At 50.9% G+C, this 21,850-nt stretch overlaps 9 protein-coding genes across 9 annotated transcripts; 4 read left to right on the top strand and 5 right to left on the bottom strand.

Annotated features, from left to right (window-relative positions):
- Positions 1-681: 681 nt before the first annotated feature.
- On the bottom strand, positions 682-1,488 carry NCS54_00205800 (NAD(P)-bd-dom domain-containing protein; the record flags this gene model as incomplete). The annotated part of the gene is made up of 1 exon (XM_053147665.1): positions 682-1,488. The coding sequence occupies exon 1, from the start codon at positions 1,402-1,404 to the stop codon at positions 682-684; it is 723 nt and encodes a 240-aa protein (XP_053003640.1). The 5' UTR covers positions 1,405-1,488.
- A 1,529-nt stretch (positions 1,489-3,017) lies between these two features.
- On the top strand, positions 3,018-4,418 carry NCS54_00205700 (F-box domain-containing protein; the record flags this gene model as incomplete). Its single annotated transcript, XM_053147664.1, has 1 exon — positions 3,018-4,418. One exon carries the CDS (start codon positions 3,018-3,020, stop codon positions 4,416-4,418), a length of 1,401 nt encoding a protein of 466 aa, XP_053003639.1.
- A 936-nt stretch (positions 4,419-5,354) lies between these two features.
- NCS54_00205600 (HET domain-containing protein) lies at positions 5,355-7,335 on the top strand (the record flags this gene model as incomplete). Its single annotated transcript, XM_053147663.1, has 3 exons — positions 5,355-5,736; positions 5,788-7,223; positions 7,279-7,335. 3 exons carry the CDS (start codon positions 5,355-5,357, stop codon positions 7,333-7,335), a joined length of 1,875 nt encoding a protein of 624 aa, XP_053003638.1.
- A 606-nt stretch (positions 7,336-7,941) lies between these two features.
- On the bottom strand, positions 7,942-8,862 carry NCS54_00205500 (Methyltransf-11 domain-containing protein; the record flags this gene model as incomplete). The annotated part of the gene is made up of 1 exon (XM_053147662.1): positions 7,942-8,862. The coding sequence occupies one exon, from the start codon at positions 8,860-8,862 to the stop codon at positions 7,942-7,944; it is 921 nt and encodes a 306-aa protein (XP_053003637.1).
- A 573-nt stretch (positions 8,863-9,435) lies between these two features.
- Positions 9,436-10,935, bottom strand: NCS54_00205400 (PSDC domain-containing protein; the record flags this gene model as incomplete). Its single annotated transcript, XM_053147661.1, has 1 exon — positions 9,436-10,935. The coding sequence occupies one exon, from the start codon at positions 10,933-10,935 to the stop codon at positions 9,436-9,438; it is 1,500 nt and encodes a 499-aa protein (XP_053003636.1).
- A 1,065-nt stretch (positions 10,936-12,000) lies between these two features.
- NCS54_00205300 (Hypothetical protein) lies at positions 12,001-13,733 on the bottom strand (the record flags this gene model as incomplete). Its single annotated transcript, XM_053147660.1, has 2 exons — positions 12,001-13,480; positions 13,531-13,733. 2 exons carry the CDS (start codon positions 13,731-13,733, stop codon positions 12,001-12,003), a joined length of 1,683 nt encoding a protein of 560 aa, XP_053003635.1.
- A 631-nt stretch (positions 13,734-14,364) lies between these two features.
- NCS54_00205200 (Catalase) lies at positions 14,365-16,272 on the top strand (the record flags this gene model as incomplete). Its single annotated transcript, XM_053147659.1, has 9 exons — positions 14,365-14,367; positions 14,420-14,459; positions 14,516-14,648; positions 14,703-15,162; positions 15,217-15,504; positions 15,553-15,637; positions 15,690-15,735; positions 15,783-16,135; positions 16,184-16,272. 9 exons carry the CDS (start codon positions 14,365-14,367, stop codon positions 16,270-16,272), a joined length of 1,497 nt encoding a protein of 498 aa, XP_053003634.1.
- A 304-nt stretch (positions 16,273-16,576) lies between these two features.
- On the bottom strand, positions 16,577-18,274 carry NCS54_00205100 (MFS domain-containing protein; the record flags this gene model as incomplete). The annotated part of the gene is made up of 1 exon (XM_053147658.1): positions 16,577-18,274. One exon carries the CDS (start codon positions 18,272-18,274, stop codon positions 16,577-16,579), a length of 1,698 nt encoding a protein of 565 aa, XP_053003633.1.
- A 1,396-nt stretch (positions 18,275-19,670) lies between these two features.
- On the top strand, positions 19,671-21,835 carry NCS54_00205000 (Hypothetical protein; the record flags this gene model as incomplete). The annotated part of the gene is made up of 4 exons (XM_053147657.1): positions 19,671-20,044; positions 20,095-20,789; positions 20,837-21,060; positions 21,116-21,835. 4 exons carry the CDS (start codon positions 19,671-19,673, stop codon positions 21,833-21,835), a joined length of 2,013 nt encoding a protein of 670 aa, XP_053003632.1.
- Positions 21,836-21,850: the final 15 nt, after the last annotated feature.

Below are 21,850 nucleotides of genomic sequence, written 5' to 3'. Positions count from 1 at the left end.
ACGTTTGTGGGGAGTCAGGACGGGACTTTACGCGCTGGCTTAATGATTCAGATGCTATCCATGCCCTGGATTCGGTGTTGATTGAGGTCAGGCTTCCTCTTCTTCGAGTTGAGTCCGGCTCGCTGTTGCATTGCGACACGGGAGCCCAGGGTGCAGACAATAGGCATCTGTTTTTAACAGTGGTGACTAATACAGAATATCTAAGCTCATAATATTTCAATAGTCTCAACTATTTTCTTCCCTTTTCTTGCCATTTAATTATCTACAAATCTCTTATCAAGTGCTTGCTGGTCTCACTGCGAGATTTAGGCCTCTCCTCCCTCTAATATTTGGTATATGACCACGTAGAGCAGGTATTTCTGATGCCTCCTGCTAAGACCTCAACCTCCCTCACGATAAGCGCTATCACGGCCCCGCACTCAGGCCCGGCGTCACCCGCCTCCCGGTTCAGGGTAGGCAGTCGCTCCTTGGATCTCGCTCGATTCAAGCTGTTGGACATGGCGGATATGGCTCTGAAGGATGAAAATATGTATGTATAGGTAGGTACGATGAAATAAGTGACATTAAGATGTTAAAGAAATTTGCTGGTTTATCCATAAATCATAGTATGTCCAAAGCTCGTTCGTTTACGACCATTGAGCCTCCAAAGCATATCCCTCCGGTGTGTATTCGTGCAGCCCCTCAGTTTGTGATGGTCGCAATTTTGCCCAGATACTTGACTTCCCTCTTCAACAACAAATTCTCTGCAATCCACTTCCCGGAATCCTCCCTGGAGATGGTGTAACCGATGGCGTCAGACTCGCGTCCCGTCTTTGGATCCTCAATGCCGACACGGATAGCTTTCTCCGTTTCGCCATCGACTAACAAACTCGCCCGTACAATGACAAAGTCCTCGCCGCTTTCAGCCAGCTTATCTTCCATGATCCTCTTGTCTTCGTGAGGAACCTTGAGAAGGACGTGGTATAGCGGGACCATTAGGATGGGGATGTCGCGACCGAAACGCGACATGCCTGTGGTGCTGAAGACCACGACCAAGGGTCTTCCTGTAGCACCTTGCGATCGCAGCTGAGCCAGAGCGTTGAGTAACACAGTCATGCCCCTACGACAAACATTCGGGTCGTCAATGGACAATTTGCTCAACACCGGCTTGCCGCCAATGGTGGAGACAATCTCATCAACAAGGCCGCCGTCCTCCTTCTTGAGAATCTGGCAGACGGCATCAATGTCGTGAGCGTTTCCCTCAACGATTCGTAGGTTGGGATTTGACTCTGCGGGGAGGATGGCCGAGAGTTTGGAGGGCGTCCGGCAAAGAGCGACGGCTTGGTGGCCTGCAGCGAGCGTGTGCTTCAGCGCTGACAGGCCCACGCCAGTGCTTGCGCCAAGGAATGCGACAGTCTTGGCCATGATATTGGTGTAAGATTGATAGAAGTGAGAGAGAAGTGTGATAAAATGTCTCTGAGCTGGAAAAAGCTGATGTCTTTGTTTCAAGGTGAGTGTGAGTGATGAAATTGATTCATTTCGCTGGAATTGAGTTTCTTTATATCGTCTATTCCCCTCTGAGGTCTTGCCCGAGAGTTGTCCGAGCAGCACGAACATCGCGCGAGGAACGGGCTCGGTGTCGTCACGTGGGAACCTCGCTCATTTCTCGCCCTACTGTGCCTCGACTGTGCATCCCAAGTGCAAAAGTGTAGATAAATGAGGCGCACCCGGAAGGCGTAGTATTGGAATCGAAGATATCTTTTGAATCATCATCAATTTACTAGGGAATTTACCTCAGGGTATTTATTTCACTCTTCATCGCTGTTTACTTGCAAGCCAACCCACCGTGGCACAGTGCAAACTCACAATGACACGAACTCACTCAATCAAAGCCCAAATAGAGATCATGGCATCACCAACCGTTGTCCGATCAGTCGTGAGTTGGAGCAACAGTACGCTAGGAAATAATATTCTCACATGTTTCGATTAACAGTTCCTCGGATTTGATCGGTATCAACAATGGCAGCAAGGATGGGATATTCGGCCTGCCGACTCAGGCAAGAAGCCACTTGAACTCAAGTCGGGAGACAAGATCAGAGTATCGATGCACGGAATGGTATTCAACCCAGTCGTGATAGTAAGTTGTTCAACTTGCCCTTTGATCTCGAGTACTGGACCTTGGCTCACAAGTACAGACGAATGATCCTGAATGCTTCACATGGGAGGGTTCAATCCCATGGATTGTCAAGGGCAGACATTACTTCTCCTTCTCTCCGAGTAAGGAAAATCCAGGAGGCACCACATTCATTCAGTCAGAAGTCTTTTCAGGGGGGGTTGTTACCTTGTTTGGGTCCTGGGTCAAGACGGATCAACCGAACGAGAATTGGAATACCTTCAATGTGGCGTTGAAGAAAGAGGCCGAGAGATGCACGAGTCCGTCATGAGTCATGAACAGTACCGAGATGAGAGAATAAATAGATATAATAACCTCACAGCCACGCGTTTAAAGAAACCGTATTAGCATCCAACCTGCATCTCCAAAAATAGAGCGATGCATGCAGCACGGGGTCGGAGCGCACCCAATGCTTCAACACCACGGGCAGACCCTCGAATGTATCGTGACTTACGGCATCAAAGCTGCCTCACTCGATAAAGCTTATTCAGATCACATGATTTGCCTACGGAGGTCGCGAATTAGCCCATTCAGTTGAGCTGAGGTGAGGCTGCAATGAGCACGGCTTGTGTTACAGGCACCTGCCCCGCCAGGACCTCATGCGTTAGCGCTTACGATGCCCTGTGACGTGGTTGTATCATTGCTCGATGCCTGCAGCTCACAGCCTCCCAGGCGATTTTTACTCGCCATCTTTGCTGCCTATTGTCGCTGTACTCGTACCCCGTATCCATTTTTATCTAGGACTCAAGTCGCGTGACTTTTCTGACTTCAAGCCTTCATCTATCTCGACCACGACGGCATCTCGTCTTACCCATCATCGACTGCTTCATTTTCCTGGGACACACGTTAGCGACACTTTTCTACCATGAATCTGAACAACCTGCCGACGGAATTAATTGCTCGAATTCTTGACCACCTGGCTCCTCTTTACAGAGACCTAGGCCGTCGCGATCTATGCCAGGCCCGCCTGGTGTGCCACTTGTGGAACGACCTGGTAACCAAGGCGCTATTCAAAAACCTCACGTTGTCCCATACTCTGGAGACTGCGGGCCAAGACTTTCAATCCTGGAAGAACCTCGTCAGTCTTGAAACCGTACGTGATGCCGCGCAAAGCGTAGTCATTGAGACATGCCCAGCAAAGGATCTAGTCCACGGCCGTGACCCGACGACATGGCACGACTGGGAGGAAAAGGGTGAATGGCCTGCCTTCACCTCGGCGATCGATAGAATCGCCGAGCTTCGCCATATCAGGTCAATCAGCGTTCGATTTTCCAAGTGGTGTCTTGGAGATCATATCCACTTTGGAAGCACCAGAGACCGCGAGTTGCAGTCCACGCGCGAACATACACTAAGGAACGTTCTCAATGCCTTGCAGCAGCGGAGAGCCCGCGGTGGCACTTCTGAAGTGACAGAGATCCGAGAGCTGGCACTCGAGAATCTGCAAAATATTGCTCTCCCGCTCGACATCTATGAGGGACTCCTCAAAGACATGACCCGTTTGCACATCATGTTCTGCGTGGAACATACTCGAAACGCCTTCGCCTACGACACTCACCACATAGAGCGCCGCGAATACGAGCCGCACCTGCAAAAGACCCTCCTCCCTTCTGTTGCCAACCAGCTCGTCGAACTCACACTCGCCTCTCAAGACCGCTGGGGGGTAATGCCGGGCAAGTTCAATGGCGAGGGTCTTGACTTTCCATTCCTCGGGACTTTGACACTCGGTGAATATGTGATTGGACATCATCGTCAGTTTGACTGGGTGCTAGCTCAGAAAACGCTGACTTGTCTACGGCTGAATCGTTGCTTCATCGCCTCACACATGCGTTTGTACGAGGGTGACATTGAAGAGTGGCATATCGATACCGAGGATTGGGAGAGGGTGTCCAGCGAGCCTTACTACGGGTGGGACGAACATCAGGTCTATCTCTTCTCCGGGAGGTGGGAGACAGTATTCGACAATATTCGAGAGAGCCTTCCTCGACTGGCAGAGTTCTGCCTCACCTGGGATAAACCAACAGATTTCTTCCGCCAACTGGATGTTTCTAAGCCTTCTTGGCTATCACTGGACCGTTACATCACGTTTGACATCTCAAAGAAGCCTAGTCCTTGGATTGCCTCGAAGGATTTTGGTTACTACCCTTATCGAGACGACAAGGATCCGACGAGGCCTGTTAACCTCGCTCAGGTGATGGATGAGCAAGATCGTAGAGCGTTTGAGGAGCTGATTTCTGCAACGTATCAGCAACGAAAGATGACTGGATGAGTGTATTAGGTACGGATATACGGCTATTATGTGAAAGGGGTAGTGGCATTTTCAGTACAGCGCTTCGCTATCTGGACGGGGATAAAGTAACTTGGCAATGAAGACATGACGGGTTGGTTTGAGCTTGCAGGCAACAACAAGGGATACTTAGCGTATCCAACACGGGGTTTTATGGATGTGATTGTCTTGAGGTAAAAAGTTAAGAAAGAAGCATACGTGGAGATGCTTTGAAAACACCACCACTTCCCCCTTCTTTCTCCCCTTGCACTTGTTTGTGGTGAAGGGAAAAAAAAAACCTAGCACTTTAATAACCAAACGACGCTTGAAACATTGTGTCTGTGTAATTTAAACCGGTTTTTTTTTTCTGGGTCAGATACCGCTTCTTTCGCAGGGCATCATTCCAGGATAACCCAGAGTTCTTGTTGGAACTGCACCCTGAAATGTGTCTCTATTTCTTCTCGACACATCCCTGCTACATTAATATGCCTTGGATGGGAAACTATCTATCTATCGGAAAAGGGATAGGAAGCAATGATCTCTTCATTCGATAGCCCTTTCCAAATGTATTCCCAAATCTATGATAACCCATCGTGGCCCCCAAGGGCGGTTCATCTCTCCACATCATCCCAGAATCAGGCTACGACATGGGCCTTGAAACACAACATTTGATTGGACTGATCTATCAAGAAAGTGATTCTGCCTAATAGTGAGCGATGCGGGATTTTATTATTCTTTCATCTGACCTCCTTTTCTGTCTTATCATAAAGCACAAGTCAAGTCGTCGTCGCCCCATTCTTAGCCACTACCCTAACCTACCTACCTATTCTGGCTTCCATCATGGATACTAAAGATTCAACAGGCTTGCGACCTGTCGACAATGTCAAAGCCTGTCCGGTCTGCGCAAGTCTTGCATATGATAGCTTCGAAACACCCATAATGACTGGCTTTTGTGAGCGCTACCCACGTACCCGATACCGAAAAATTACGCGCGAGAGCGTCGCCGCCAGCGCGCAGCACTGCCCCATCTGCACCGTTCTTGATGATGGTATGGCGGCTTTCTGGGCTAGCCGCTGTAGGCCCAAGAACGAGGACCAGAAAGAGGTCAAAGAAGATGAAAACAAGGCCCACGGAAATAAGGGCGACATGCCCAGTACCACCAAACGCCCAGGCGGGGGGCTGGCGCTGTGTGAAGAAAATATAACTCTTGAGCTGCGGCCTGGCAGGAGCCTCTGCATCAACCGCCGGGACCGACAGAGGCAGGGGCATTGGAAAGGCTTAACCAAGTATCTTGGGCGGCTCGAGTTCTCCACTGATGAAGGTAGGTGCTATTAACTGCCGTGGTACTTAACACAACTGAACAAGGCAACAGATGATCAACGCCCTGCGTTTAACCCAGCCTTTGCGAGAGGCGCCGTCCCTCTGAGCTGCCCTAATGCCGACTCTGTCGCAGCTATCTTGAAGAGATGGCTTAAATTATGCGATGAGCATGAGCAATGTTCATCCCCCCCCCAGAGCCGGCCCAAGCGGTTAATTTACATCTCCCCGGACGAGCAAACACTTATCGAGACCAAGAGTCACCTGCTAGATTGCTCACGTTATGTGACCCTTAGCCATTGCTGGGGCAATCCGGCCAACGTCAAGCCACTCCAAACGACAAAGGATTCGTACAATGCACGAATAGAGGGAATAAACTGGGCGGAACTCCCAACTCTCTTCCAGGATGTTATCACACTGTTGCGCAAGCTTGGACTGTGTTATCTGTGGATTGACTCAATATGTATCATCCAAGATGACGATGGCGACTGGCTTGAGCAGTTGGCCCAGATGGCCGGCGTCTATTCGAACAGCTACCTCAACCTGGCTGCCGCCGCGGCTAAAGATTCGTCTCAATGTCTCTTCGAACAGAGGCTTCAGGTCTTTGCAGGTGCTGATAATGACGCTTTCGGCAGGCCATCTGGCCCCAGCCTTCATCTCGAAAAGTGGGCGGCCCATGTGATTCGACCCAGAGACATTGCGTCGGCATCCATCCTCGTCCGGCCGCATAACCAACTGGGCCATAATTGCGTCCTCGGGGACGAGACTACCGGCAGGGAGGCGGAATGCCCATTGCTTGACAGGGCATGGGTTTACCAGGAGAGATTGCTGGCGCCCCGAACCGCCTTTTTCTCACGTTCTGAGCTCATGTGGCAATGCTGGGAGTTCTCAGGCTGCGAGTGCAGAGAACTGGATAACCATTGGAACATTTTGCCACAAGCCGAAGCCATCTCTGAGCAGAACAACCTGTCCTCCTTAGACCGCCAGCTCGAGTCTCCATGTTGGGAGAAAAGCTGGTTCGAGAAACTCCGAAGAAACTCTGGAAGTCCTGTCGCTACTCAGAACGCCCGCAACTTTTGGCTGTTATGCGTGGCTCAGTATAGCTCCATGGCTCTGACGAGAGAGTCTGACCGGGCTCATGCGATTGCTGGAGTGGCCCTTAAGATACGAGAAGTGACAAACGACAGATACCTGGCCGGTCTTTGGTACCAAGACCTCCCTCGGGCCTTGACGTGGGCTTCATTTCCTGACCTCAAAAGCATCAAGAATGCCACCCGACATGAGGGAGGGATCCCGACTTGGTCATGGATATCTGCACATAGGGGTTCGCACCTATCGATTTCATACCCCTTTTCTCATCGGTTCAAGGCGGACCCTCGAGTTCGCATCATTGAGGAGGGGACTTGGTGTAGAATAGACGGCTACCAGTTCGGGCTCACACGATCCGGCCAGATCGAACTCGAGGCCGCTTCTCTGGCCGCGTTTATTGCAGTAAGTGAAAAGTCGTACACAGGGTTTGGTGTCGGAATCTATGGAGATGACCCAGGCGCAGACATGTACCTACTTCTCCCGGATTGCCCTCACGACCCTTCGGAACCTTTGAGAATGGGTGATTCAGGGCTATTGATATTATTGGGCCAGGACCCGATGTTCAACAGCCCTTCGCGAGTTTTCCTTGTTGTGAAACCTGCTAAGCATATGCAAAATGCATATCGTCGGGTTGGTATAGTTGCGCCATCCGCATCCATATTGGATGACCAGGTCAGGGCGGCACCAACCTCGAGGTTTATTCTTGTTTGAGTTGGACATGGAGTTATCATTGGCTTGCGAGTCATTTACCATGGTGTTGTACATGTTCGTTACATAACCTGACCCTTATGTAGTTTATTCATTAGGAATACTGTCATGGCTTATTGGTTTCGTTGAGGCAGCGAAGGCGAAGCGAATCCGCAAGAATCTTGATAGGTCTCAAGAATCTATGGCCAGCCCAGGGTCGATTGCTCAGCTTTATGTTTAGCACAAGACTAGTAGAACTGGATATCTATTGCCAAATTTAGCAATACCATCGTACAATCGAACGTCTGATCAAGCTAGTTATTATTCCTCCATTACTCTTTATGTGCTACTCTAATCAGGAAGTACCGTGTTTATTATTGCCACCAAACCTTGGAGGGTTTGGATAACTTTCCTCATGTCATCACGTTATTCTCTAAATAGCCTTCTTTCTCACCAACAGCAAGGCCCCCTCCATGTCACCGTGGACAAGCTCCGCACCCTCCTCGACGCCAGAGTCGTGAAGGATCTTCTCAAGCTTTCTTCTCATGATACGCAAAACATCTTGCTCAGTGCCTACGGCTTCTGGGTGGGCCTCCCGCCATCTCGTAACTGGGCTGGCGGTTCCAAGCATCAGCTCGATCAAGACCGGAGGGAGAGGCTGCTTCTTGGCAAAGAAGCAGTCAGATGGAGAAACAGGGCCTGTGTTCCACTCCAGCCGCTTGAAAGACGACTCGTCGAATTCAGGTACGGGGGTTGGACAAGTCCAGGGGAGGGGGATGCGGCGATACAAGTCGCGGGTGAGCCAGTTGCCTGGCAGGAGGTAGTCCTGTAGCTGTTCATCGAGTTCATCGATGACAGCCTGAAGGGCAACGTGCTCGGCCATGGTCTCGTCGACACGAAGATCGCCACCGGTCCAGAAAGCGACTGTGCCGCCAGGCTTGAGGACCTTGGCAGCTCGCTCCCAGAAGCTCGGCATGTCGAACCAGTGAGCGCATGTAGCAGCAGTGATGACATCAACGCTCTCTTCGGGAATAGGCGTCTCAAGCTCAGAGCCGAGTGTCTCTGCCGATGACACCTCAAAGCGGATGCCTTCATCTGGGGTGCTGAGGGATCGAGCAGTGCTGATCATTCCCTCTGAAGGATCAAGACCAATGGCATTTTTGAAGTTTGGCGCAAGCTTGCGGACTGCGGTTCCGGGACCACAGCCAATGTCGATGATGGTATCGAATTGGCCGGAGCCGGCTTTTTGGAAGTCAAGGATGGCTTGGTAAAGGCTGTCATTGTAGTCGAGGCGCAGCTGGGCGTAGTTTTTGCCCTGCTCCTGGCTGTAGGCGCGGAAAGTCTTTTCGGACATGATGGGCTTGATGCTTTGAGTCTTGATAATGTGAAGCTGTAGAGATGATCGAGTGCTATACCAACATGAAGTCGAGAGTTAGTGCTTACTTTAATGGACGGGCGGGGCAGGCTTTCAGAGGCCTCCCCGTCGGACATTGGCTTTCAGCCGGCCCCGACATTCCAAGCGAGGTCGATATTTGATGTTTCATGGCTGGAGATTGTATCCACTAACGTTGTCCGATTGTCGAGCATTCAGCCCAACAGGCAAACATGTCGGCTTGCCGTGCATCCGAAATCCGCTCCATTGAACTCCGTGGGATCCGGGCATAACGCGAAATTAAGACTGCTGGTTTGGGGATGGACTGTGATGATGGAGACGTAAGCTTGGATCAGGATGCGTAATTCAGCCAATGACGGGCCAATTCTGTCAACGTCTTTCTGGAAGGATGTTGCGCTGAAGCATCGCTTGGGGATAACAAGTGCTATTATTGTCTGCCTGGAGGGGGCATGAGTCGAAATGGCGCAAGAAGTATTCATTCAAACGGAAGTACAACTTTCTTTTAATATTTTATGTTCATAAGCCATTCACTAGTTAGAGCAATTCCATCTTATCAAAATCCAACATTTGTCCCGTGGTAATCCTAGGACGCGCACGCCTTGTCGAGGCTGCAGGACATGCATACGCCAACCTGCTGCGAATCGGAATGTTCTTATCCGAGATACCAGGATATGCAGCAGTAACCCACGTAAGGTTCACATCTGGCGGGAAAAGAAGACAATAGGTTGATCCTCCGTGATGGAACATGCCCAACTCCTCTCCCTTAGCCACGCTCTGTGGTAGACCTCGCCGAAACTGTTCCAAGATCTCGCACGTTGATACATCAGCCATTCCAACAAAGAGCACGCATACAACTCCGACCGGACCCTCGGTGTCGATGAAGAACATGGCTCGTGTAGCTACATGGGATATGTAGCCTTGAGCTCGGTCTGGGCCGGCTTGATCAGGGCCTTCGGGGTTTGCAAAGCCGTCAAAGGTTGGCTCCGAAAAGTATGTCCCGTCGATGATCTCCGAGTGAATTACTTTCCCTGCGACTGGAGAACTCCAGCGATGGTAGGTCGTGGCGCTCAGGAAGGCCTGGAATACTGTGCCGCCGACGAATTGCCCCGCGTCGGGGTGGTGGTTCAGCATTTCGACGACAGAGTATGGCTGGCCCTTTAGCCAGAATGTGTCGTATTCCTTGACGTTGGCCTGCAGGGCATATGGTCTCGACTCGCAAGCATTGGCGATCCATCTTGGGTCATCAGGGAATGCAACGGGCCTAATCTTGTCCATATCCTTGAACTTCCTCACGAAAAAATCGTCCCAGCACTGGAAGCCCCAGTGGACAGGGTCACCGATGGGGTCGCATTCGAAGATTTGATGGAAGGGTAGAGGTTCTTGGCCGTCGACATTGGTCTCTCCTTCAATGGCAACCAGCACCTTGCTGCTTAGCCATCCATCTGGATCGGTGGTGAGGACGTATTGCGACTTGTTGGTCTTGAGGACATTGTCTCTCCATGTGTCAAGGATGACCTTGAGCTTGGCGTTGACCTCGGCCTTGAGGAAGAAGGCATATCCGCTGCGAGTCGCCATGGGCCAGTCGAGAACAGCATTGAATGGAAATCCGACGATGCCTAGGCCATTCTCGGACATACTCCAGCTGGGTGCAATCTTGGTCATGATGATGGAAAAGAGATGGAGCATGTGCTGATAATCTCGAACCTGTCTGTGTCCGGCCGGATCCCTGAGGTAAGGCTGCTTGCTTGGAACTTCATCAAACATGGCTGAGGCAAGCATTCGAAGTTCTGGAGTGCTCTCAATGAGGTCGCTTAGGTCTTGGATGGGCTGAGGCCATGATGGAATCTCTGGACGTCGATATCGCTGATCGGCGTATGCGACAAACGTTCGAGTCCAGCTCGCAAAGGTGTGGGAATTGTTTCCTGGCACTGCTCTTCCAAGATTGAGAGGGTGGCGTCTGTGGTATGGCACAGGGGCGCGAGAAGCCCGACATGTGGTGGCAGAGGGCTGCCCTAAGTGAAGATCGACCTTCATCGTTACGACGAGTCGAAAGATAAGCAATGCACAATGAAACAATACGCAACGGAGCAGAGAGAAGACTATTTAACTTACTCTACACCACCATCCACCCGGCGTCCGGGGAACTGGGCATCAACGCGCCTTCAGCTCTCCAGCTCACGTCACATGCATGCTACTGTCTCAGGTGAGCCATCAATCGTTTGTGGTGAAAGCTTGGTTTACGTATGCCATTGTGTAAGGATATGCAGAGCTGCTGAGGCTCATTTGCTCAGCTCTCTGCGCCTCTGAGACATCGGGCCGCGCCGGTAGATGACAGGTACAGAAAACCTAAACTCGAGGGGGATAGTTCAGGTGGGAAAAGGCAATCTTGAAAGATCGGGATTGATCTTAGATGAGGTTACAGGACGATCGAAGTCAGATGCAAGGGGCAATGCTTGTGAGATGTCCGAGCGCTGTCGTTCGTGTTGACTTGAAGACAATTATTGAACCCTTTCTTTCCTGACGATCTATATACAAGCAATTGAGTTCAACATGACGTGCACAAGACGTGATATTGCCTCTTGTACCTATGCGCTAAATAAGTGAGACACTACTACCCAGAATAGGAATGCTCCGCAGCCTCAGCCGAGGCGACACGGGACGGGCTGAGGGTATTCAGGCTTGTGCGCGTAGCGATTGGAGGGTAGATCGGAAGTCTATCTGCGGCCGGCAAATAAAAGAGGTCGTGTAACATTCAGTCGAAAAGTTGACATTTGCTGCGCTACAGGAGACAGGCCTATCAGCGTGTGTTGTGAAGTGAAGCCGTCACGACTCGCAGTCTAATGCACCTCCCCACTTTCGTGGCTGGCGGATATCGCGAATCGATAGGACATGTCATTCTGCAAGGTAAGAAACCTAAGAAGGAAGTTATGCTGCTATTTTTACAATCTTGGTGTCGTTAAGGGGACTCTTTGCTTGTCCTTGGATGCCAGGGGGGAAGACATCATGACAGCCACAAAGCATACCTCTTGATACCATTCTTGTTATTGATCGCGAGCTAACTATCAAACCTGTTTACAAAGGAGCCTTTTGTCGTATAATTTAATCATCCTCCGCGTCACGCGGGCCATTTTTTTGCCAAAACTTCTCATAGTCATCCCAGCTCTGAGATGGAAACGCGAGAGGGACAGTGATGGGACCAAAAGGAATACCCTTATCATCAAACTCGTCCAAACGAGCCTTGGTCTTGGGCCTGCTCTTGTTGACGCTGTACACGGAAACTCGATGGCAAGAGCTGGTGACGTGCAAGCCCCAGTTCCAGGCTGTACGGACATTGGGAGGCTGTGTGTTTAGGGAGTTGTCCCAGCATCGGCAGACAATCTCGACCCATCCTTCGACATCGCAGGGGAGGTCAAACTCCCAGATTCGCCAGGTCCATCTTCTCTTCTTGGACAGCTTGTCGAGGGGAATCGTGTACCAGTTGAAGCCGCCGTCTGCAGACAGCTCCACACGCTCAGGCCATCGTCCACCACCAGAGTACGCCCAGCCCTTGCAGCGGATCTTGCCGTTATGGATGACCACCTGCTTGGTCCAGGGCGACATGATGGCCGAGCTAACGGGCATCTCCTGGATCTGAATGCCGTCTGTAAACTCCAAGTTGTGCTTTCCGACCTGTTGGGGGAAGTAGAGGTACTCCTGGCTCTGGACTGGTGCTCGCGAGGGTTCTTTGATGGCTTTAATGCGGTACAGCCATTTGACGCTTCTGGCGCCGATGTACCCGAATACAACGATGCGCAGGGGGTAGCCGTGGATTCTGGGGAGTGTCTCGCCGTTCATCTCCCACGCCAGCATCACTTCGTGTGCTTTGACCTTCGACCACGGGACGCTGACGAGATAGTTCATCGCCTTGTCGTCCTTGAAGTAAGTGTCGGCGCCATAAAACTCCAAGTGCTTGGCCCCATCGACCAAGCCTCCGCATGCCTTGATCACCTTCTTGAGACTGATACCAACGTAGCGAGCCGTGCCAATTGCTCCCTCAGCCCAAGGCGCCTGGGGGACTTCGTCGCCTTGGCCTGCGTACTTGAGGATCTGCTCAATGCGACGAGTTCCAGAGCACTGCATGGTGATGCTCTTTTCCATGCGCGGGAATTGAGATTCATCCATCAGATCATCCAGAGTAAAAGAGCGAGGATTGGCGACGAGACCGTCCAAGAGGAAGCTGTAGTCCTCCTTGTTGATGATGGGGATACCACCGTGATTTCTCACAAAGTGAAGAGAGTTGGGAGTAAACTCCTTGTCAGTGACGAGACGCTTGGGAGGTTCCCCGTTGTAGGGAAATTGGAGAAGATGAAGCATATCGGGATGCTTCTCCTTGAGAACAGTAGACCACGAGTCCTCAGGGACCTTGGTGAGCTCTCCACCGAGAGCGTGGTGCCACAGCTTCCAGTGAGTACCAGGAAGAACAGGGTTGGTCGGAGGGATAGGGCCAAGCTGGAACTCGGGGTTGGGAGGGAATGTCTGAGAAGTCAAGATCTTGTGTGCGGCATCCTTCTTCTTGGGATAATTCTCCCACTCGACGAATCTTGATGCATTCGTCAGCACGGGCATTTGCTTGAGCATGACCGACCTTACCCAGTCCAGCCCTTTCGCTCAGCGGCAAAGAGCTTGTCACGATCACCGACAGCCTTGATGGCCTCCTCATCCTTGGTGAGTTCCCCAAAAACCTGAGGATCCAAGGCCTTGGTCTCGGGACCCGTCATGTCAAGGACTGGGAGCACAGCTCCAGACAGTCCCTGCTCAATCTTCCACTCATCAGGGCGATTGGTAGTCTTCATGATTGACAAAAGATACTGTGTTGGTGTTTTGGGAATCTGACGAGAGGAAGAGAGACGTTGGAAATGGGGCTAGAGGGAGATATACCAGAAAGATACGGACAGGTCAAGTATGACGAGAGGGCGGGTCATCGACGCTGCCAAGATACAGGGGAACCCGAATCTGGCATTACCATCGATCCAATGATGTTGTGAGTCTGGCACAAGGTTTCACCGGGCCACGTTGCTAGCTTGAAGCCACTTGCTCTGTATTGGTCCGATACGTCTTCCTGTCTCGCTTGGGGAACTTTCCTGCGTCTGATCCGCCCTCCCTGAACTTGTCTGAGTTTCGACCCGTGCGAGCGAGCAAACCGATTTGTTGAGGAGGTTACGAGCAGATACGAATGAGGGGAAGGTGGTTCAATCACACCGTATGCAATGCTTGGATGACAATCATCATGACTTTAGTGGCGGGCGCATGTTCCTGCGGGGTTGTTTACTTTGACTTCAACTGCGTTGACGTCGATCCGGTAGTTCCGTTCCAATGGGAGATACGTCAAGCGGGGGGGGCTGATAAGAAGTCGAGCTTCATCTCACGTTAGGATCCCAGAGAGTATCTCTTTGACAGGCATTGAGCTGCTCCGAATCAAAGAAAATGGTCAGTTCAATTCCAAATTTGAGCATTGCTGCTCTTGACTCACATGTCATAGCCCGCCCCGAACGATAACCCCCTGTGCACGCTCGCCAATGGTAAGGGCATCCCATACCATCCCAGCTCTGTGATGTATCTAATCTCAATTGTCAAGGGCAACCAAGTGAGAATCCTGGATCAGTCCAGCAAGTTCGCTATGGCAACAGCAACGGTGGCCTGATTGTCTTGAGCGACACCCAGACCCTCGAGGTCTTGGCCCATTTTGCCCGAGAACGCATTCCTGAGCGGTACACCCTCACATTCATCTATTCCCTTGTGATATGCTACTAACGCACCTACAGAAGCGTTCATGCAAAGGCCGCTGGAGCCTTTGGCGAATTTGAGGTCCTCGAGGATGTCTCAGACTTGACTGACGCCAATTTCCTCACCGGCATCGGCAAAAAGACAAAGATTCTCACCAGAATGTCCACCGTCGGCGGCGAGAAAGGATCCAGCGACACAGTCCGCGATGTACGAGGCTGGGCGACAAAGTTCTACACCGAAGAGGGCATCCAGGACTTTGTCTTTAACGACCTGCCCGTGTTTTTCATTAGGGACCCAATCAAGTTTCCGTCCATGAACAGGAGCCACAAGCGTCATCCTCAGACGAATGTTCCGGATAATACCATGTTTTGGGACTTTCATGTTAATAACCCAGAGGGCATTCATGCTTTGATGCATTTGTTTGGACAGCGAGGCATTCCGGCTTCGTTGAGGAACATCAACGGCTTTAGTGTTCACACGTACACCCTGAACAAGGCTGTAAGTCATCACCGCTCTATTCTCCGATCCTTTCAATAAAGCTGACTATAATAGAACGGCAGCTATGTCTACGTCAAGTGGCACTTCAGGCCCGACGACGGTATCAAGACCATGGACGCCGACACAGCTGTCCGACTGGCTGGTTCAGAGCCAGACTATCACGTCAAGGATCTATTTAAGGCCATTGAGAAGGGAGACTTTCCGTCTTGGGGTGTATACATTCAGGTCATGAAACCTGAAGAGATCAAGAATGCTCCCATCGACATTTTCGATGACACTTACACCTGGCCGTTTGAGAAGTATCCGCTACGGCTTGTTGGCCGCCTGACGCTCAACAAGAATGTTTGTTATCCTACATCATCTCCGCCCCTGTCGCTGACGTTTGAATAGCCGAGCAACTACTTCCAGGACATTGAGCAAGCTTGCTTCTCGCCGTCCAACATGGTGCCAGGCATTGGACCCTCGGCTGATCCAGGTTTGTTACCATTCCCGTTGGTGAGAATAAACATCTGATTGCAAAATGACAGTTCTCCAAGCTAGAATGTTTAGCTATCCAGACGCCCATCGCTACCGGTATCTCCACTATCCTTCATTTCAAGACAGCAGCTAACAAAGCCAAGCGTCGGCCCCAACTACTTCCAACTCCCACCAAATCGACCAACTAACAAGGTATACGCTCCCTACGTCCGTGACGGCCCAGGAACCATGAACGGAAACTACGGAGGCGACCCAGACTATGTGTTCTCTGAGCTTCGTCCAGTATCCGTCAGCCATCGTGTTCAGATGCCAACCCATGAGGTTTGGGCTGGACATGTAACTGCGTTTTCGACTTCGATTATGGACAAGGACTTTGAGCAGCCTAGGAAGCTTTGGAAGATCATCTGTGACGAGAATGGTGGGAAGGAACAATTTCTTCACAACATTCTTCCTACGCTGGTGGATATTCCTGGCAAGTTGAGGAACGAAGTGTTAGGTACGTCTATGGCTCTACGCGTCAGTGTCAGCGCTAATCAGTTTGCAGATTACTTTGGCCGTGTGGACGGGAAGCTGAAAGAAGTTCTTCGAGAGGCTCTTGAGAAGCAATCAAGACAGGCCCACAATGGTAAGTAACCATGGTCCACGGTGCAAAACGCCATTGTAGGCACGTTCGACCGAGGAGACTATGGCAGGACTAACCTGTAGCTATATCCAACTAATTAATTTTTGGGCCTGTAATTCCAGAATGAACTGCATGTAGGTAGGGGGGTATCCTATCGATCAATAGTGTTTAACGGGGCCTTGGATAGTGTTGGTACAACCAAAGGAATTTTCTATTCTTCAACCTCATACGCTAGCAATAGGTGGTAGTAACTCTTGAGATTGCAACTTCTAACCAAATCGTATATATCATAACCCTTCCCTTACACAAATCTGTCTACGCGCCGCGTTCAGCCAGCGGCGATGCCTCCTGAATCTCATGCGTCTCCATCTTGAAGCCCTTGAACTTCCTCGTAGGAAGCCTCATCTCAAACATGTGATCAAGCTCAATCATACTCCTGCCCTTCATCTCGGGAATCCACAGCCAAGCCAGAACGACACCAATAATGCAGAGGCCACAAAAGACGAAAGCAGTCTTTGCTCCGAGGGCTGCCTTGTCTTTGCTGAAGAGCATCGGTAGCAGGACGGCTAGGGTGATGGATGCAGCTTGGGATACCACGCTTCCAATGCCGTGTGTAAGGGATCGGAGTTGGAGAGAGCTTGTTTCTCCCATGATTGCGTAGCTTGCTGGCCAGCAGCCCAAACCACATACCACAATGACTGAGATCATGAGTCCTGCAGCCAACCAGGCGAGTGCTGGACCTGACCAGAAGCCCGAGATACCCATAGCTCCCCACAATAGTGAAGCGATACCCATCGACACAATAGTCATGCTCCTTCGGCCGGTGCGGGAAAGAAGCCAGAAACCAATACCGTTGGCTACCATTCCTGCGATGATGCCACCAATCATGATGAGCAAACTCGGACCAGATGCCATGCCGATGCTCTGCAGAAAGACTGTGGCATTAGACAAGAGTTCCAGACCAAACAACGCAGGGATGACGTTCGCCAATATGACAATCATGGTACGGCGGAGGTTGCTTCCCTTGAAGCAGGCCCAGTAAGACACCGATGCAGTCGTCGCCTTTTCTTCCTCAATAGTTTGTCGGATCTTCTCCAAGGCACTGTATGGGTTCATCTTGGGGCCGAAAAGCCGGGTCGCAGAGCGAATGGCTCTCTCTTCTTGGTTCGTTCGGATAAGGTGAGCCGGGCTTTCGGGCATAAGGCAGGATAGAATGAAAGGTCCAAGGACCAGAATCCACTGGGAACCAAACGCTCCAAGGTAGCCATTCTTATTTCCCATCTGGTTGACCGCATACACCACGATGGCGCCGATAAGTTGACCGATCAAGGTAAAGGTTGGGAAAAGAGCCATGGCCGGACCCCGGAGTGCTGTTGGAGCATTTTCCGACACCCAGGTAAGACAAGTGGTCTTGATGATGCCGACTGTGAATCCTTGGAAAGTCAAACCAACAGTGATGACGACTCGCTTGGTGTCGGGCTCCGGAGGAAGATGGGAGAAGAAGATGCATGCAATAGCCCCGGCTGAGATGATACTACCGATCATGAGAGAGAACTTGCGGCCGATCCGATTCTGTAGCCAACCGCCCAACATAGCACCTGCAGCTGCTCCAGCGGGAGGAAGACCCATCCACAGAGATAGCCAATTTCCCGGGATGGTCATTTCTCCATCAATCATCTTGCCGTAATCCGCCTTGAACGAGTCCTCGCCAGTAATGGCACCCACAACAAGCAAGTCGTAGCCCCATCCGATGATGGGAATTGTCATTGCTAGACAATAACCCGCGATCTTGGGATACTTTTTGATAGCCTGGCCGATGGGTAGTTGTATCTCCATGTCATTTTTTGTGCTCCGGGTTGATGTTGTTTCGATGAGTTGTGTAGGGTCATAGGCGGTTGATTCTTGATCTTCCTGCGGGACGGAATGCCATGTTGTTGTTTCTAGCTCAACGTAGTCTGGGGCGATCTCGCCCGACTTTGTCGGTTCTCCTCGGTAGGGTTCGTACTTGGACATTGTCCCAGGAATGGCGCGATTGGTGGCAATGAGGTCTTGGGAACGCTTGGAGTGTGCAGCTCAAGTGCAGACTTGTTGTTGTCTCTTGTGATAAAGTAAAAGTAAAGATTGTAATGTAAAAATTCAACTTCCAAGATGAAAAATGAGCAATTAAGTATCAAGCCAAGCATAACCTCAAGATAATGGCCCCGGTCAAAGGTTGATCTGAGAGCCCACACGGACAAGGCTGAGCTTACTCTGCCAACTGCCGTGAAACCCTGTAGCGATGCTATAATTGGTCCCGAATCCGAGCAAGGCCAATCAATACCCCGGGCGCCCCTCGGCGCATCAGGCGAAACGCGCCTAGGCGGGGCGGTGTCATCCTGATGGACAGTTGATCATTTCTGGATTCGTGATGGAAGGATTTTGCAGGGTCCCTTCGGACTTTGTAATCTCGTGTTAGAACCCATCGGAGTTGCTGGGTCACGCTTTGAGAAGAGGAGGCTGGTGGACGGAGGACGTAGAATGCGAGGGCTTTCTACCTATTGGCTCATGTGAGCCAGCGGGTATTCTGGTGAGGAATTGGACGGGTCAAGAATAGCCCATGGGTGGTGAGCATGGTCCCGAGATCTACCAAGGGGGCTGACTAATGATAGGTCGCCCCTCTGTTCATCACAGAGGGGGCATCATAACCTGTAACTGCGTCGCTCTATAGCCACTGTTGACCTATAGAAAATTAGCTATGTAATAAAAATAACCCTATAAAATCACCCTTTGAAAAAGTAGGCCAAAAATTTAATTTTTTTTTAATTACTTAGTTTTATTAAATAGCGAATTTTCTATAGGTTAACAGTGGTTGTAAGAGTGATATAATTATTGGTTTTGATGCCCCCTGGGTAAACCACACCTTAGTTCAGCCCTAGATGGCATCTCTCACGCCAAGTTTCGCTTGCCACAAGCATTTCTCGCTACGATTCCAACTGCCGTCTCCTGGAATCCGTCCCATTGGCCATTTCCCACCCTGTACGGACGGCTCTCACCTCCGTAGGTCTTGGCACATCCGACGGACTTGCACCAAAATCTCCGTGGTGGGGGACCGTAAGCGAGCTTCGGCGTGGGGTGCGAAATTCGGCTTTTGAACTTAACTCGGCCTCGGCATGAATTCTCTGAGCTTGACACTGCCATCATCGGAAGAAAAAGAAGACTAAATGTATAGTTTATACAGGAAACGGCGATTAAGGCGTCTCCAAAAGTCCGGTTGGTAATAGTGTTGTTGCTCTTATACCCGGGCAGAGGCATCTCGGAGTCTCAACTTACATCACACTTGCGACCTCCTTTCTGCCACTTATCAGCTCAGAAAAGTCCCCAAAATCCATCAACCCTACTCAGACACACGCCTTTATCGCCCTTTTATTAGATGACTGGCCTTAGCCAGAACAACAATATGGCTTCCCAGCCCATCTGCCAGATCATTGCCCCCGTTGGCATGCTGGGCTACGGCTTCGACGAAGAACTCACACGCTATGAACTCGCCCACATGGTCCCCAATGGCATTCCGACGGCTATCATCCTCGACTCGGGTTCCACCGACAGTGGCCCCCAAAAGCTCGCCCTTGGGTCCATGTCCTGTCCCCGTTCAGCCTACGCCGAAGACTTGTCCAAGCTACTCCGACTTGTGCACACGTTTCGAGTGCCGCTTATTTTTGGGTCAGCTGGTGGCGATGGGACTGATGAACATGTGAAAGAGATTGGAGAAATTATTGAGCAAATTGCTGCCGAGGAGGGAAACAAGTAACTCTCCCACTCACCCAGGCCAGGCCAGCTTGCTAACCCCTTTCAAGAGACTATAACTTCAAGACGATATCCTTGTTTTCCGGTTTTGACAAATCCACGATTCTTCAAAGACATAGCCAGGGCCGATTAACTGGATGTGGTGTCTGTGTACCCCCCGTAACAAAAGAAGAGATTGAAGCATCCGTCCGAGTTGTCGCACAAATGGGCCCTGAGCCCTTCATCGATGCTATGGACGCCAACCCCGACTTCGACGTTATAATCGGCGGCAGAGCATACGATCCATCACCATATGTTGCTTACTGCACGCATCAACTAAAACGACAGGTTGAGGGTCTTACAGAAGAGGATATACAGTCCCGAGTCGGCGGTTTTCTACACATGGGCAAGATTATGGAATGTGGAGGCTTGTGCTCGCTCCCCAAGTCGCATGGCGCAGTGTCTACAGTCTATGCTGATGGGCTGTTTGACGTGAGGCCTACAGCTCCAGATTCTATTTGCACTCCTTTGTCTGTTGCTGCGCATACGCTATATGAGAATACGAGACCGGATCTCTTGCGAGGACCAGGCGGAGCTCTTGACCTCACCGAGGCGAAATACGAGCAACTCGCCGACGGTAGATCAGTGAGGGTTAGAGGGGCCCAGTTTCGGCCGTCCAAGGAATTCGGCAAGCCATATCAACTAAAGCTCGAAGCTGCGCGCTTAGTAGGCTACAGGACTCTGTTTCTAGGTGGCGTTAAAGACTGTAAGATTTCCAATCACTATCTAGTCAAAGATTCTAACATGATTCAGACATACTCATCTCACAAATCGACGACGTTCTTGCTATGGTCAAGGGCTACGTCAACCAGCAGCATCCTGATAACGCCGGCGAATGGAAACTTGATTTCCACGTCTACGGCAAAGATCAATACAATGCCGCGGGACCAGGAGAGCTTTTCGTCGTTGCTGAAGCCTTGGCTTCTACGCAGCAACTTGCGAATAGTGTTGCCTCCAAGGCAAGGGTGGGCATGATTGTGAGTATTGCCCAAGGTACTTGGCTACCAGGCTCAAACCACTGACACGTATAAGCATGCACCTTATCCAGGCCAAAAAGCAACTGCTGGAAACTTTGGTTTTGGAATTGGAGGTCTTATGGAGATTGAGATGGGTGCATGCGCTGAATTCTCACTCTACCACCTCATGGATCTCGAGCCGGGCGAAGAACGTCTTATCCTGGATAATGAAACGCCGTCATCCAGTAAACTCCAAGCATCTTTGCTGAGAGGAAGCGTTGCCACAATCGGTAGAGGCTCAGCAGCTTCATCCGACGCTGCTTTTAGGCAAAGCATCTCAAGTCTCCGAGATCAACTTCCCAAACCTACACCAAAACAGCACCCCCGCGCTACACGTATCCAACCAACTCAACCACCGCGAGAGCCCAAGACGCTATCAGAAGTGTGTCGCATCCTCCGTTCCAAGAACGCCGGGCCTTATGAGATCACCATCGACGCCATTTTCGATTCCGAAGCTGACTACCAGGCCATCAAATCCTCTGGGCTTCTGTCTCCTACCAACGTATCCAAGGCCCTCGGAATCTCGAAAGAAGATATAATCTGGATGGGTTTCTTTGACCCTGCGATGGCCTTTAAGGTCACGATTCCCAGAGTTCGTTCGGGAAAGAAAAAGTCTGCAGGAGGCTTCATGGAAAGTGATATCCATGGGTCACAGGAACACCTGGGACTTGCCAATCTCAAGCTTCCAGGCGCCAGAACGAGCCAGTCATCAAGTTCTTTCGGCATCCAGGCTTGATCCAATTCAACAAAA

The sequence above is a fragment of the Fusarium falciforme genome, chromosome 2 (assembly GCF_026873545.1).
Source record: "Fusarium falciforme chromosome 2, complete sequence".
Lineage (NCBI taxonomy): Eukaryota > Fungi > Ascomycota > Sordariomycetes > Hypocreales > Nectriaceae > Fusarium > Fusarium falciforme.
Note: the sequence above shows the minus strand (reverse complement) of the source record. Positions and strands in the feature narration are given on the sequence as shown.